Source organism: Carcharhinus amblyrhynchos, chromosome 12 (genome assembly GCF_965287045.1).
Source record: "Carcharhinus amblyrhynchos chromosome 12, sCarAmb.v2.hapA, whole genome shotgun sequence".
Lineage (NCBI taxonomy): Eukaryota > Metazoa > Chordata > Chondrichthyes > Carcharhiniformes > Carcharhinidae > Carcharhinus > Carcharhinus amblyrhynchos.
Genome location: NC_137335.1, coordinates 41130717 through 41145408, shown reverse-complemented (window position 1 = coordinate 41145408; position 14692 = coordinate 41130717). Strand labels below are relative to the sequence as shown.

Genomic DNA, 14692 nt, shown 5'->3' with positions numbered 1-14692 from the left:
TATCTTCATCCATGGTTTCCAGTTGGGAAACACGTGAATTTGCTTCTTTGGTACACAGTCTTCTACACACTTTTGTAGAAGTGGATCATGTGGACCAAATGTGAGGGAATACCTGGGCAAGAATGATCAACTGATCATGAGGCTTAAATGAGTAATGGGAAAGAGCAAGAAAAAATCTGAAGTAGAAATTCTAAGTTGGATGAGAATTAATTTTAATGGGATGAAAAGGTGTCTAGCAGGATAAAATGGAAACAAAGGCCAGGATTTTGCCACTTGCCACTGGTGTAAATGGCTATGGGAGCTCAAAATCTCATGAGACCCGAAAAATGAGATTCACACTGATGATGCAATTGTCCCCAACTCCCATTTAAATACATTTTAACATCATCTGTAGGTTTCCCTGCTGTATTGTCACTCATGTGGAGATGCTGGCGTTGGACTGGGGTAAGCACAGTAAGTAGTCTCACAACACCAGGTTAAGGTCCAACAGGTTTATTTGGTAGGACAAGGTTCCGGAGCTCCTTCATCAGGTTAGTAAGGAGCTGTGTTCACAAACATTCCATGTACAGACACAAATTTGGACTAATGTGAACCTGGCAAGAGGAACCTGCCAGGGGCACACAAGTAAGAACAGGTTGCCTGTAGCAATTACATTCCCTGATTGTTTAAAAATTTGGCAGGAAAAGCCGGCAGCTCAGCCAATGGGCTACACACCTGAGGCAACACCTTTCCCACCTGAGGCAACTCTTTGGGCAGAAATTTCAAATTTTTTTCAAAGACTGACAGGATTAGCTGGAATAGAGCATAAGGAGGAGATGTATCAGGTATGGGGCATGTAGATTCAGACAAGGGCAAAATGCTGAGAACCATGATCAGAGCTCCTCGCATAATAAAGACGATAGAGAATTTGCTGAAACAAGAAAAAATGTGTATGGTGCATATCCAGTGATTCCTTCAAGCAAGAATCAGATCAAGATATAGTAAGTTGAGACAGGAAGTGAAGAGGAAAGTAAGACTGGGGAAGAGAGAATATGAGGATAGAATGGCAGTCAACATAAATGAGTACCCATGTAAATAGTAAGCAAACATAAAGAGGCAGAGAGGGTTCTACTAGGGACAAAAAGTGTCATATATGCAGTGATTAACTGTCCACCATTTCATTGTAAGTTAAAACACTAATGAAAATGAACAGTGGTAAATGCTTAAACATATCTATGTTTAAGTTTTGTTTTTATTTATTCAAATTATTCAAGTGACACATCATGAATGATAACGAACGTAAATTTTTTAGTGTTATTGGGTTTTACTCACGTTGCAACTGTATTTGTTTGGGCCCAGATCAAATATGCCTGTCATCCTCACAAACAATACTTACGTAAAAGTTAACTTCATGACTTTTGGCCTAAAGATTTAGAGCGGAATTTTTCCCATTCACTACAGGAATTGTAGCAGGCAGGACAGGACCATGCAAAAGGTCTGTTGACCTCAAGCGGGATTTTCCTGTCTTGGGGTAAGCATGGCTGGAAAATCCAGCCATGGTCTCAAAACTTGACTTTTACACAAGTATATGCAATAAGAAAAATTATAACGTTTGCAAGGATAGTGTGGATCCCCTATTATTTTAAGTAACAGAAATTGCTCAGCAACTGTGTGTTTGCCTATTCCCTGGATCCAGCCTCATAAGAACATAAGATCATAAGAAATAGGAGCAGAATTAGGCCATCTAGCCCTTTGAGCCTGCTCCGCCATTCAATAAGATCATGGCTGATCTGAAGTGGATCAATTCCACTTTTCCGCTTTCTCCCCATAACCCTTAAGGAGCATCCATCTCCTTCAGCCTGTTGTACTGCAACACAGGGAGGTTGGATGACTCTGATTCTTTTTACCTAGTTTCAACTAGTTTCAGTTTCCACAAAAGCTTTGGTTCCTAATTTCAGTTTCAATCTTAGTTTTCCTTAGCCTTTGTGTAAAAATTTATCACTCTTTTAAATTGATTTGCTTTAAATTTTCATGTGTATTGTGAAATAATTGGTTTAAGAGAATATTTATATGGTGTATAAGTTTTGCAATGTTACGTTTCATTTGAAACATTGGTGGGCTGGCTTCTGATATAATGTGCAATTAAATAGTTTAATCAAATATTGTCATTGTCCTTTAAAAAGCATCTCTAGCTCACTCTCCTCTAAGACATTCCTTAAATTCTGCCTCTTTGATCAAGCTTTTGGTTATGTGGCTCAGTGTCAGATTTTGTTTTATAATGCTCCTGTGAAACAACTTGGAATATTTTATCATATTTAAGCTGCTATACAAATATACGTTGGTTTTGTCTTATTTTTCAAAATAAACTTTATTTTTTAATAGCCTGTCTTCCAACCAGTACTAGCTGCAGAAGATTTTCAAGTCTTCAAGTCACTGATGCTACAGAAAAATGTTGAACTGCAATTACAAGCTCTTCGGATGATTCAAGAGAGAAATGGTAATAAGTGGTAGCAAATGTTAAGTTATAAACTAGTATTATTAGTATAGGATGTTTCAATTACTGAGTCATTGTGTTAGAACTGATGCTGATTATGTGCTTCAGATTGCCACGCAAGTGAAATTTCACTAAAAGCATTACTTGGTAAGAAATTTTGAGTTTGTTGGGAAGCATCCAACATTTATGAAATGTGATCAAGATGTTGTTAAGTTTGCATTTTATGTGGTGGTATGAAAGCAATTTATAAAAACTGTAAGAACATTGGATTTGATCTCCCAGCAAATATTTGTTAAGGAACCAGACGTAAGATAAAGAGCATCATGGCATCCAAGCCTATTTCCACCATAAAATTAGAACTTGGTTGACTTGTCTCTCAACTCTGCTCACATGCAATTCAATCTCAATCTTGAAAATTTTGATTCACTCAACATCCACAGCTTTTGGTGGACTAAATGCTACTTTTATACGACCCTTTGTATTAAAAAAGTGCTTCCTGCTTTCGACTCCTGAATAGATTGTGTCTAATTTTAAGATTATGATCCCTTGCTTTGGATTCCCCAGCAGAAGAGAGAGTTTCTCTGTTCCTATTTCATAAAATCTATAATCATTGTAAACATCCCACTTAGATCTCCCCTTAACTTTCAACAATCAAGGGAAGACGAAGGGCGGGGGGAATTATTTGTTCTGTTTTTTGATGGGCAGGAAAGCCAGTGGAGGTGAAGAATCCAACGGGTGTCCCCAAATGGCTTTTATGCCGGCGAGATTTCCCATTGATATTGTTCCTGCCCCTATGAAAGGTTGGAAATCCCATTATTGTACATTTAAATATCGTTAATGGGCTTCACCATGGTATTATCCCCTCCACATAAGGAATCCTTTCCCCACCCTCCACTGGCATGACGTCACGTTGGCGGAGTTCTAGACTAATAGGGACTTGGGGAATGATACCCGCTGGGGGCGCACAGGTAAGTACTATCCCCTGGGGAGGGGGGATTAGAGTCATGTCTGGGTAGTTAAGTGGCAGTGTCTGGATAGTACCAAGTGGCAGTGCCTGGGCATGCACAGGGGGGATCTTGGGGGAGGTCTGAGTTGGGGGTCTTCCCTTGGGGAGGATTGGAGGGTAGAGAGATGTTCCATTTCCATGGGGATCAGGTGCCAGCATGATGTAATATGTCCCGCCTCTACCTTTTTCCAAAGTGCCTAAACATTTGGCGGGAAAAGCGGCAAGGTGGCATCAGTCCATTGTATTTCATTGAATTTTATGTAAACTGTCCTCGGAGTTGTTATCTTTAACAATTGTATTATCATTTCTGGAGAAGCTGCGCTGTACCCCTTCAAAACCAATATATTAATTTACACGACTCAGTGTACGTCCTAGTTTAGTGTCATTTGCAAAGTTGGAGTACAATTTCTGTTCCTTTATCTGAATTGCTGATGTAAATGATGGAAAATTGGGATTCCAATTGTGAAGAACACCATTTGTCACCTTGCACCAAGTACATTCCTTTTAAGCTTATTCTTTGCCTTCTGCCTGCCAATCAATTACCAATGTAAGTCACAAGTTGCCTCCAAATCGTTATAATCTCCTTTTTGCTAATGATCTCATGGTGGAACCTCAGAATTCAATTTTAGATAATATCCATAGACATCCTAAAATAAAAAGAGGAAGTGCTGTAAATGCTCAGGCAGAAGCTGGTAAAGAAAAACAGGTAATCTTTCAGGCTGAAAATCTGATGATGTAAAATATTATGAACTTTACATGATATAAATGTATACAATGGATATCATGGAAATACAGATGAACAATGTATGAAGTTACATGCCAAAAATGAAAGAAAGCTATAAGAGGCAAACAATTTCTGCAAAAGTGCCTGTGAGTTGCACTTGTGAAATATCTCAATTCTAAGGTGGAAAAATTATCACGAACACTAGCTACATCTGGAAGCAAAATAATACATACCTAAAAGGCTATTTTAAATCTTTCTAAATAAAAACCAATAAACTTCCAAGAAGGATTAACACTTAAAAATTTTAGGTCTCCTCATAATAAAATAGGAGAACTTTATGGTCCAGAAGAAAGCCATTCAATCCATTGTTTCATTGCTGGATAATGCAGAATTATCTCTTGCTATCTACCCATAGCTATACATCTTCCTGTGTTTCAAACATTTATTTTGAATATTTATAAAAGATGCAATATCTCTGCCACAACAACATCCTTATGATAAAACATTTAAAACCTTTAATGACAATCTTATTTCAATTACCTCTTGTCAGTGACTCCCCAACGAGCAATACATCCTACTAGAGCTCAACATAATTTTGAACCCTCTTAGATTTTGTTTAGCTTTTTTTGTTCCAGTGTGGATAGTTCCATTATTTTGATCTCTCTCTATTGCTATAGTTTCCCAACCTTGGCATCCCCTTGCTATGTGTTTTCTATAGCTCTAATGTACTTTTTATAATGATTGCCAAATCTACACGCACTTTTCTAATCTGAGTCTGATTAAAAGTTTAATGCAAATGTATCATTACATCTTGATAGACAGATTTCCAGAACTTGATGGTTTTCTCCCCAAGGTATTAAAAGAAACAGGTGAAAGAATTACAACTGCAGTTGTAATTCTCCTTTTCCAAAGTTCTTTAGATTCAGGATGTGTGCCCCTGTACTTGCATTGGAGGTGGTACAGTAAATTGGTCCCTAGGATGAGGGAATTGTGCTTTGATGAGAGGCTGAGTAAAAGAGGCCTATGTTTTCTGGAGTTTAGGAGAATGAGTGTAAATCTCATTGAAACATACAAGATTCTGAAGGGGCTTGGTAGGGTGGACACTGAGAGATTGTTTCTGTTGGTCAGTGCATCTAAAATGTGATGGTGCAGTGTCAGGAAAAGGAGCTGATCATTTAAGACTGAGATGAGAAATTATTTCATTGAAAGGGTTGTGAATCTTTGGAATTCTGTACTCCATTGTTGAATATATTTAAGACTGGAATGGACAAGTTTTTGGTATCGCAGTGAATTAAAGAATCTGGGGAGTGCACAGGAAAGTTGAGTTGAAACCCATGATCGTATTGAATGATGGAGCAGGCTTGACAGGCCATGTGATCTACTTCCGCTTCTATTTCTTGTGTTCCTATATAATTGCATTAACAACTAAGATAAGGCGAATAAAAAAACAATTAATTATAGATCTGTCAGTTTAAGATCAATATTAGGAAATTACCAAGTCAACAGAGACAGAAGCAGGAGGAGAAATTTTAACCTGCAGAATGTTTCTATCGTGTGGGATGTTAAAATGTTAAAAATTCTGACTGTAAATCTAATCCACCCATTTCCAATTTTAATGAAGGATAAACAGCAGGGACATGTAGCCAAATTGTTCCCAGGATACAGTTTGATCATTTAATCACTGATTTAAATTTCACTCTAGCCAGCCTTGGTCTCAGGAAATCCAGCACATAAGGATTTGTGAGGACTGCCAGATCCGGCACAACAATTTCTTTCCAGCACTTCTTATGGACAACAAAGAGCAGGAGTGAGCCCTCCACTGCCTCTTGCCCACCAAACATAATGTAGAAATTATTTCCACAATTGGCCAATGACCACGTCCATCTGCAATCCCTTCCTGCAATAAGATCTCCCATGTACCTCAATAGCCATAATCTCCCATAAACCTGGCCTTCACCCACAACTTTCTAATCCCTTATGTCTCTGTGTTGCCCAGCTGGAACTATGATTTACTCCATCAGTCTTTGACATCTGCCCAATTTGACTTCCATATTTCCCCTCTAGACTTTCTGATCTCATCCTAATTTCCTATTTACCCCAACCACTCCCCAGCTAGCCTTTCTGATCTCCTTCCTAGCTCAGCCTTTGAACTCTGCACCCCCTCTTGCTACCAGCCTTTGATCTCTGATGTTTGAATCCCTTCTCCAGCAATCATTCTGGCTTTCAAAAGATAGAGAAAAGAATATATCACTGCTTAAAATAGGGAATCAGTGCGTATTATAAAAGGGAAAACAGTTTACAATAATCACACATGGACTTTGCATGGATTGAACCTTCTGTGCCTAAATTTGAAATGGTGGCTAGCAGTGTCTGTTTCCATTGGTGTTAAAATGTTTTAATGTGATAAACTACTACAATAATTAATTTTTCCCTCATGGAGAGGCTACTTTTATTAACTTTTGCAGTTAATATATTAAACTTCTGTTCTAAAGACTTAAATGATGATGCAAAATAGCTCAAAATAAGAAAACGTTAGTCATTTACAAATTGATTGTAAAAAGACATTTATTTCCTTGACAGGTGTTCTACCTGAATGTTTGACAGATGGAGAGGACAAGATCAGTGAATTGGAACAACAGGAACTTAGGATATTGAGAGAGGTGTTAAAGTGAGTAATTGTGTTAAATTGCATCTTGCCGTAGTAAATTACTCATCATTTATTAAAATTACTAATTTAGCTAAGGAAAAGCATTGATAAAATAGAGTCATCTGACTTTAGTATTGCAGAAAAAAAGGCATGCTGTTGAAGCTTTTCATCTTTAACTCATCAGGACAGACACAAAAATGTTAAACTTCATGCTGTTGAAGTTTTTCATCTTGTACTCATCAGGACAGATGCAAACATGCCAAATTTCAAAGTGAGCAAAAATTTATACTGCTTGAGAAAAGAGTGCTGATTAACTGGTTGGTTGAGGAATTGCCTTGGAGAATGCACCAGAGAATGATTGTCCCCCACAATTTTGTTTAAGTCAAAAAAGACACAATGTCTGGACATGTTCCTTTTATCTGTAGAAGACAGATCCCTGTGTATGAATATATGTAGCTTCTATTAAGTATACGTGAGCCATATTGCGAGACCAAATTACAAACTTAAACCACATAGATTGATAATGGTTAAAGGATAAAATGTTTGCACATAGATCTGGATAAAACCCAGCAATGAAGGGACAACCAATTGGTCAAACCATTCTCTAACAAATATTGTGTGATAAATAAGGTTACTGCAACTTAATAACTTTATTTTAACCATATTATGTCCATTAAGTGAGTAATTTAATCAATTAAAATGAAAATGCAGTGATATATTGTTGAAATACAAACTCCACTTCTCACCTTGCTGTAAAATCTAGACAATTTGTAAGTCAAAGCAAGCTGTTGAGCTACATATTTCTAAGTGAAGAACATTTATTCTTAATGATTTGGATAGGAACAGTACCCCATTTCTTCAACTGAATAAAAACCATGAATCCTATCTGTAGCAACTTTTGTGTTTTCTGCTGAATACTGATTGTGGTAGCAACCAGTTATTAATTCACTGTCAGCTCCAGATATATATATTTAATACATAAAATATTTTGCCTTTGTTGTGCGTTATATTTACAAAATTTGATTATATTTCTTAGAACACTTCTGCCTACCATTCCCCATTTAAGCTCCTGTGCCCAGTTTTATAATTGAGTTTGTCTATGTAAACATGGTGAATGAACAAGTTGAGACTTCAAGAGTTACTTTGTGCAGTGAAGGTGACTTACTTGAGGTCTTTGGAATTCTGGAAGGGCTTGAGGGGATGCACGTATGAAGGATATCTCCAATTCTGAGGAAACCAAAAGGGATGATAAATATAAGGAGAATTTTCATGTTTCATATGGTGTTATTGAGAATGTGGAACTTTCCAGGGTTATACAAATTAAGAGCAAGAGTAGGTCGCTTGGCCCTTCAAGCTTATTCTGCTATTAAATTCGATCCTGGCTGGTCTGAGTGTAACCTCAATTCCACATTCGTTTCTCCCTCTCACCACGGGTAATCTTTCACCCTCCTTGCTTATCAATAATCTATCTATTGCTCCCTTAAAAATATTCAAAGACTGCTTCTATTGTCTTTTGAGAAAGAGAGATTCAAAGATTCACAACCCTTTGAGAGAAGAAAATCCTTACCTCTGTCCTAAATGGGCAGATAGAGTAGTTGAGGTTACCACACAGAATAGCTGATGTCATTGAAAGGGAAGGTAGATGAGTACACAAAAGAGAAGTCATTGATAGTTAGATGAAGATGGGTGAAGCAAAAACACTGGCATAGTTGGACTGAATCACTTGTTACTCTATCGTTCATTCTCTATAGTATGTGTAAGTATCCTCCCACTGCTGATGGTGAGGATACAGCATCAAATGAATTTGATGAGATTCAACTTCATTCTTAATTGGCCAGTGTACAAAATTGCCTGCTGTTAATTTATTAACAAGATACTCACTTAGGCCATAAGGGTGGTGTCTGTGGGAAGTGGAAAAATTAACATTAGTATGGGAGTAAAAGGTACTGTTCTGAGGTTAAGTTTAAGTTTATTTATTAGTGTCACAAGTAGGCCTACATTAATACTGCAATGAAATTACTGTGAAAATCCCCTAGTTGCCACACTCTGCGGCTGTTTGGGTACACTGAGGGAGAACTTAGCATAGCCAATGCACCTAACCAGCAGACTGTGGGAGGAAACCAGAGCACCCGGAGGAAACCCACGCAGATATAGGGAGAACGTGCCGACTCCTCACAGACAACGACCCAAGCTGGGAATCAAACCAGGTCCCTGGTGCTGTGAGTCAGCCATGCTAACCGCTGTGCCACCCATGGTCCTGGTTACAACATTAAGAAAAATTTATTTGTAACTGCTCTATGCAAGCAAATCCTGTTATTACGGTGCTCATTTCTGCACTTGAATAGTTAACAGAATACATTGCTTGTTTTTTAAAATGACAAAGTTAATATTTTCAATGTTGGTTAAGTTTGAGTTGCTGTCTACAACTTTAATTTTCATCTATTATTTATTATATAATACAGGTTTCAATGAAATGTTCATTTGATTCAAAAGAACTTATAACTTAGAGGAAGTAATAAATTCCTAACTTAGCATGGAAAATTTAAAATGTAACAGCCAAATTGTATTTTTGAATTGTGGCACACTGGTTAAGAATTGCTAATTACTTTGGTGACCAAAATGATGGGTAGACGTTTGGAACAGTGAAATAAAAATGCGTAATACAACCTGTCGGTAGAATTTAGCAAAGCTAGAATTTGCTTGGATGACTTTAGTTTTATTGTGTCTGAATTAATTGTATTAATAGTTTATTATTGAGAAATTATTATTCAAATGATATATAGGTTAAATTGTTAAAATACCTCCAGTCGTATTGCTCATTGTATACATTGCTCAGTGATACGCAGAAGCTAATTATGGCATTTGTTCAAGTGTTCTCACGGAGAATTTTATTAAGTTAATTTATCAAATGTCTATTTGCTTTTGGCTTTTTACACTGCACATAAACTAAAATTTTAGATTTTCAGTAGTGCCAGAGTAACTTTAATGGCTGATGCCAATTTTATTAAAATGTGTGAACTATAAAAGTGGGAATTTAAGTGTAAAGAATCTCACTTACAGTCAGCTAGTGGGAACAATTATAAATAAACACAAACATGTGAATTTATAAGAGTGATCGTAAGAGGGCCTGGAATACGGCATATTCTTTAATCCTCGTTTTGGGATCATTGCTTCAGCCAGTCATATTTTGTTTTATGTGCCCCTGTGAACATAAGAACATAAGAAATAGGAGCAGGAGTAGACATCTAGCCCCTCGAGTCTGACCCGCTATTCAATAAGATCATTTCTGATCTGATAGTGGTTCAGTTCCACTTACCCGCCTCTTCCCCATAACCCTTAAGTCCCTTATTGGTCAAAAATCTATCTATCTGTGATTTAAACACATTTAACGAGGTAGCCTCCACTGCTTCAATGGGCAGAGAATTCCAAATATTCACTACCCTCTGGGAGAAGAAGCTCCTCCTCAATTCTGTTCTAAATTGACTCCCCCTTATTTTGAGGCTGTGCCCTCTAGTTCTTGTTTCCATTCTAAGTGGAAATAATCTCTCCTTCTACCCTGTCTAGCCCCTTCATTAGCTTATATGTCTCCATAAGATCTCCCCTCAGCTTTCTAAACTCCAATAAGTACAGGCCCAGTCTACTCAATCTGTCCTCATAAGCTAACCTCCTCATCTCTGGAATCAACCTGGTGAACCTTCTCTGCACCCCCTCCAAAGCTAATATATCCTTTCTTAAATAAGGGACCAAAATTGCATACAGTACTCTAGGTGCGGCCTCACCAGTACCTTGTACAATTACAGCAAGACCTCCCTGCTTTTATACTCCATCCCTCTCATGATAAAGGCCAACATTCCATTTGCCTTCTTGATCATCTGCTGTACCTGCAAACTGAGTTTTGTGATTCGTGCACAAGGACCCCCAGGTTCCTCTGCACAGAAGCATGTTGTAATTTTTCATCATTTAAATAATGGTCCATTTTACTATTAGTCCTTCCAAAGTGGATAACCTCACACTTGCCAATGTTATACTCCATCTGCCAGATCCTTGTCCACTCGCTTAGCCTATCCAAATCTCTCCGCAGACTTTGTGTCCTCCACGCAATTTGCTTTCCCACTCATCTTTGTGTCATCTGCAAACTTTGTTACCCTACACTTGGTCCCCTCCTCCAGATATGTATATGGTAAACAGTTGAGGCCCCAGCACCGATCCCTGCGGCACAAAACTAGTCACCAACTGCCAACCAGAAAAGCACCCATTTATTCCAACTTTCTGCTTTCTGTTAGACAGCCAATCCTCAATCCACGCTATCACTTTACCCCCAGCTCCGTGTACCTTTATTTTATGCAGCAACATTTTGCGAGGCATCTTATCAAATGCTTTCTGGAAATCTAAAAACACCACGTCCACTGGTTCCCTTCTGTCAACCGCACTCGTTACATCTTCATAAAAATCCAGTAAGTTCGTCAAACATGACGTTCCCTTCATGAATCCATGCTGCGTCTGCTTGATTGAACCATTCTTTTCCAGGTGTCCTGCTATTTCTTCCTTAATGATAGATTCCAGCAGTTTCCCAACTACGGATGTTAAGCTAACCGGCCTATAGTTACCCGCCTTTTGTCTATCTCCGTTTTAAACAGTGGCATTACATTAGCTGTTTTCCAATCACCTGGCACCTGATTTTGATAAATTACAACTATTGAAATACGAATTTTGATAAATTACAACTAATGTATCTGCTATTACTTCTGCCGTTTCTATTAGTACCTGGGATGCATTCCATCCAGACCTGGGGACTTGTCTAGCTTTAGTTCCATTAGTCTACTTAGCACTACCTCTTTAGTAATAGTGATCATTTTAAGATCCTCACCCCCTACAGTCCCATGACCATCAATTATCAGTATGCTATTTGTGTCCTCCACTGTGAAGTCCGACACAAAAAACTTGCTTAAGACCTCGGCCATTTCATTGTTTGCCATTATTAAATCCCCCTTCTCATCTTCTAATGGTCCAACATTTACTTTAGCCACTCTTTTCTGTTTTATACATTTGTAAAAACTTTTACTATCAATTTTTATATTTTGTGCTAGTTTACTTTCATAATCTATCTTTCCTTTCTTTATTGCTTTCTTAGTAGTTCTTTGTTGCTTTTTAAAGCCTCCCCAATCTTCTAGTGCCCCACTACTTTTGGCCACTCTGTGTGCATTGGTCTTTAATTTGATACTCTCCTTTATTTCCTTAGTTATCCACGGCTAGTTATCCCTTTTCTTACATTCCTTCTTTATCACCGGAATATATTTTTGCTGAATACTGAGAAAAGTCTTCTTTAAAATCATCTGCTGTCCCACCAACTAGTCTGCGCTCCCAGTCTACGTTAGCCAACTCCACCCTCATCCAATCATACTTCCCCTTATTCAAGCAGAGGACACTGGTTTGGGACCACCCTCCATCTGTATTAGAAATTCAACCATATTGTGATCACTCGTTCTAAGAGGATCCCTCACAAGGAGATCGTTAATTTTACCTGTCTCATTACACAGGACCAGATCCAAGGTAGCTCACTGCCTTGGAGGTTCTGTAACATACTGTTTGAGGAAACTATCTCGACAGCATTCTAAGAACTCTTCCTCAAGTTCACCATGTCCGACTTGAGTTGACCAGTCAATATGGAGGTTAAAATCCCCCAAGATTATTGCTGTTCCATTTTTACATGCATCTGTTATTTGTTTGTTTATAGCCTGCCCCACCTCGAAGTTATTATTTGGGGGCCTATAGACCATGCCCACCAGTGACATTTTCCCCTTACTATTTCTTATCTCCACCCACATTGATTCCACATTGTGCTCCTTAAAGCCTATATCGTTTCTCACTACCGCCCTGATGTTATCCTTAATTAACAGAGCTACCCCCCCTCCTTTTCCTTCCTGTCTATCCTTCCGAAATGTCTGATACCCCTGGATATTCAGTTCCTAGTCTCGTTCACCCTGCAACCACATTTCTGTAATGGCCACTAGATCATACCCATTTGTACTGATTTGTTGAACAATTTGTACAAATTGTTGAAGCACTGTGGGATATTTTACTACATTAACTGCTGTATTGATACAAGTTGTTCTAAACTGATTCTTTTAGAAAGCAGGGAAAAATAATATTTGTTGCGTATAGGTTTTCATCTGATAAAGAAACAACATGTTATACTTCACACCTATGATGTAAAGTATCTATCTCAAATCTAGAACATAGAACACTACAGCACAAACAGGCCCTTCAGCCCACAAGTTGCGCCAATCACATCTATACCTACCAAGCCATAGAACTATCTGTAACTCCCAATGCCATTAGATCCCATATACTCATCCAGAAGTCTTTTAAAAGACCCCAGCGAGTTCGCCTCTACCACCACCGACGGCAGCCGATTCCACTCACTCACCACCCTTTGAGTGAAAAACTTTCCCCTAACATCTCCTCTGTACTTGCTTCCCAGCATCTTAAACCTGTGTCCTCTTGTAGCGACCATTTCAGCCCTGGGAAATAGCCTCTGAGAATCCACCCTATCTATTCCTCTCAACATTTTATAAACCTCTATCAGGTCGCCTCTCAACCTTTGTCTCTCCAGGGAGAAGAGACCTGGCTCCCTCAACCTATCTTCATAAGGCATGCCTCCCAATCCAGGCAACATCCTTGTAAATCTCCTCTGCACCCTCTGAATAGCTTCCACATCCTTCCTGTAGTGAGGCAACCAGAACTGCGCACAGTACTCCAAGTGGGGTCTGACAAGGGTCTTATAAAGTTGCAGCATTACCTCCCAACTCCTAAACTCAATCCCTTGATCAATGAAGGCCAGTATACCATATGCCTTCTTGATCACATCCTCCACCTGCAAGGTCGATTTAAGAGTCCTATGGACCCGGACCCCAAGATCCATCTGCTCTTCAACCCAGCTAAGACTCCTACCCTTGATATTGTATTCCTTCATCCCATTGGTCCTGCCAAAATGGACCACTACACATTTATCTGCGTTGAAGTCCATCTGCCACTTCTCTGCCCAGTCTTGCATCCTATCTATGTCACGCTGCAACTTCTGACATCCCTCCAGACTATCCGCAACACCACCAACCTTCGTATCGTCGGCGAACTTACTAACCCACCCCTCCACTTCCTCATCCAGGTCATTTGTGAAAATGGCAAACAGCAAGGGTCCTAGAACAGATCCCTGGGGCACTCCACTGATGACTGACCTCCATGCAGAAAAAGACCCATCCACAACCACTCTCTGCCTTCTGCAGGCAAGCCAGTTCTGGATCCACAAGGCCAAAGCCCCTTGAATCCCATGCCCTCTCACCTTCTCAAGAAGTCTTGCATGGGGGACCTTATCAAACACCTTGCTGAATCTAGTTTTGTTAGTTTAAAGGATGTTAGGATCTAAATTTTTAGATAGCTGAATCTGTCATACCATGGAGTGTTCCTATTTTCTGTTAGGAAAGGACCACTTCCTGACATTGTGATCTTTGAATTGGTATGTGCCCCACTGTCCTTTGCTTTGCAACAAATATTTTTGGAACAGAATGTTTTCCTCTAACTTTTATGAATGTACTTATTGCTGGAGAACCTCTTTTTGGCAATGCAGTCTTAGGAACCCAGACTGAAAATACATCCTCTGACCAGGCCTAGTACTTAAAACTTCCCCAGCTACTTCCCAGATATCAAAGACAGAGACATCAAATCTCATTATACCTGAAGTGTTAACAGCTACCGTTTTGCTCCGAAGGGAAACAATGGATTTTAGCCAGAAATACAGAAACTGCTTGCGAGGATGCAATTAACTCATTAATGGGCCATGTCACA

General features: G+C 39.0%; 1 protein-coding gene across 3 annotated transcripts in view; it reads left to right on the top strand.

The window, feature by feature from the left end:
• Positions 1 to 14692, top strand: part of cfap36 (cilia and flagella associated protein 36) — a 105972-nt gene that overhangs the window by 35063 nt on the left and 56217 nt on the right. For all 3 annotated transcript variants that reach the window (XM_080200407.1, XM_080200405.1, XM_080200406.1), the window contains 2 exons: positions 2362 to 2476; positions 6784 to 6871. In XM_080200407.1, the coding sequence (XP_080056533.1) occupies positions 2362 to 2476; positions 6784 to 6871 (203 nt within the window). The remainder of the gene's footprint in view (positions 1 to 2361; positions 2477 to 6783; positions 6872 to 14692) is intronic.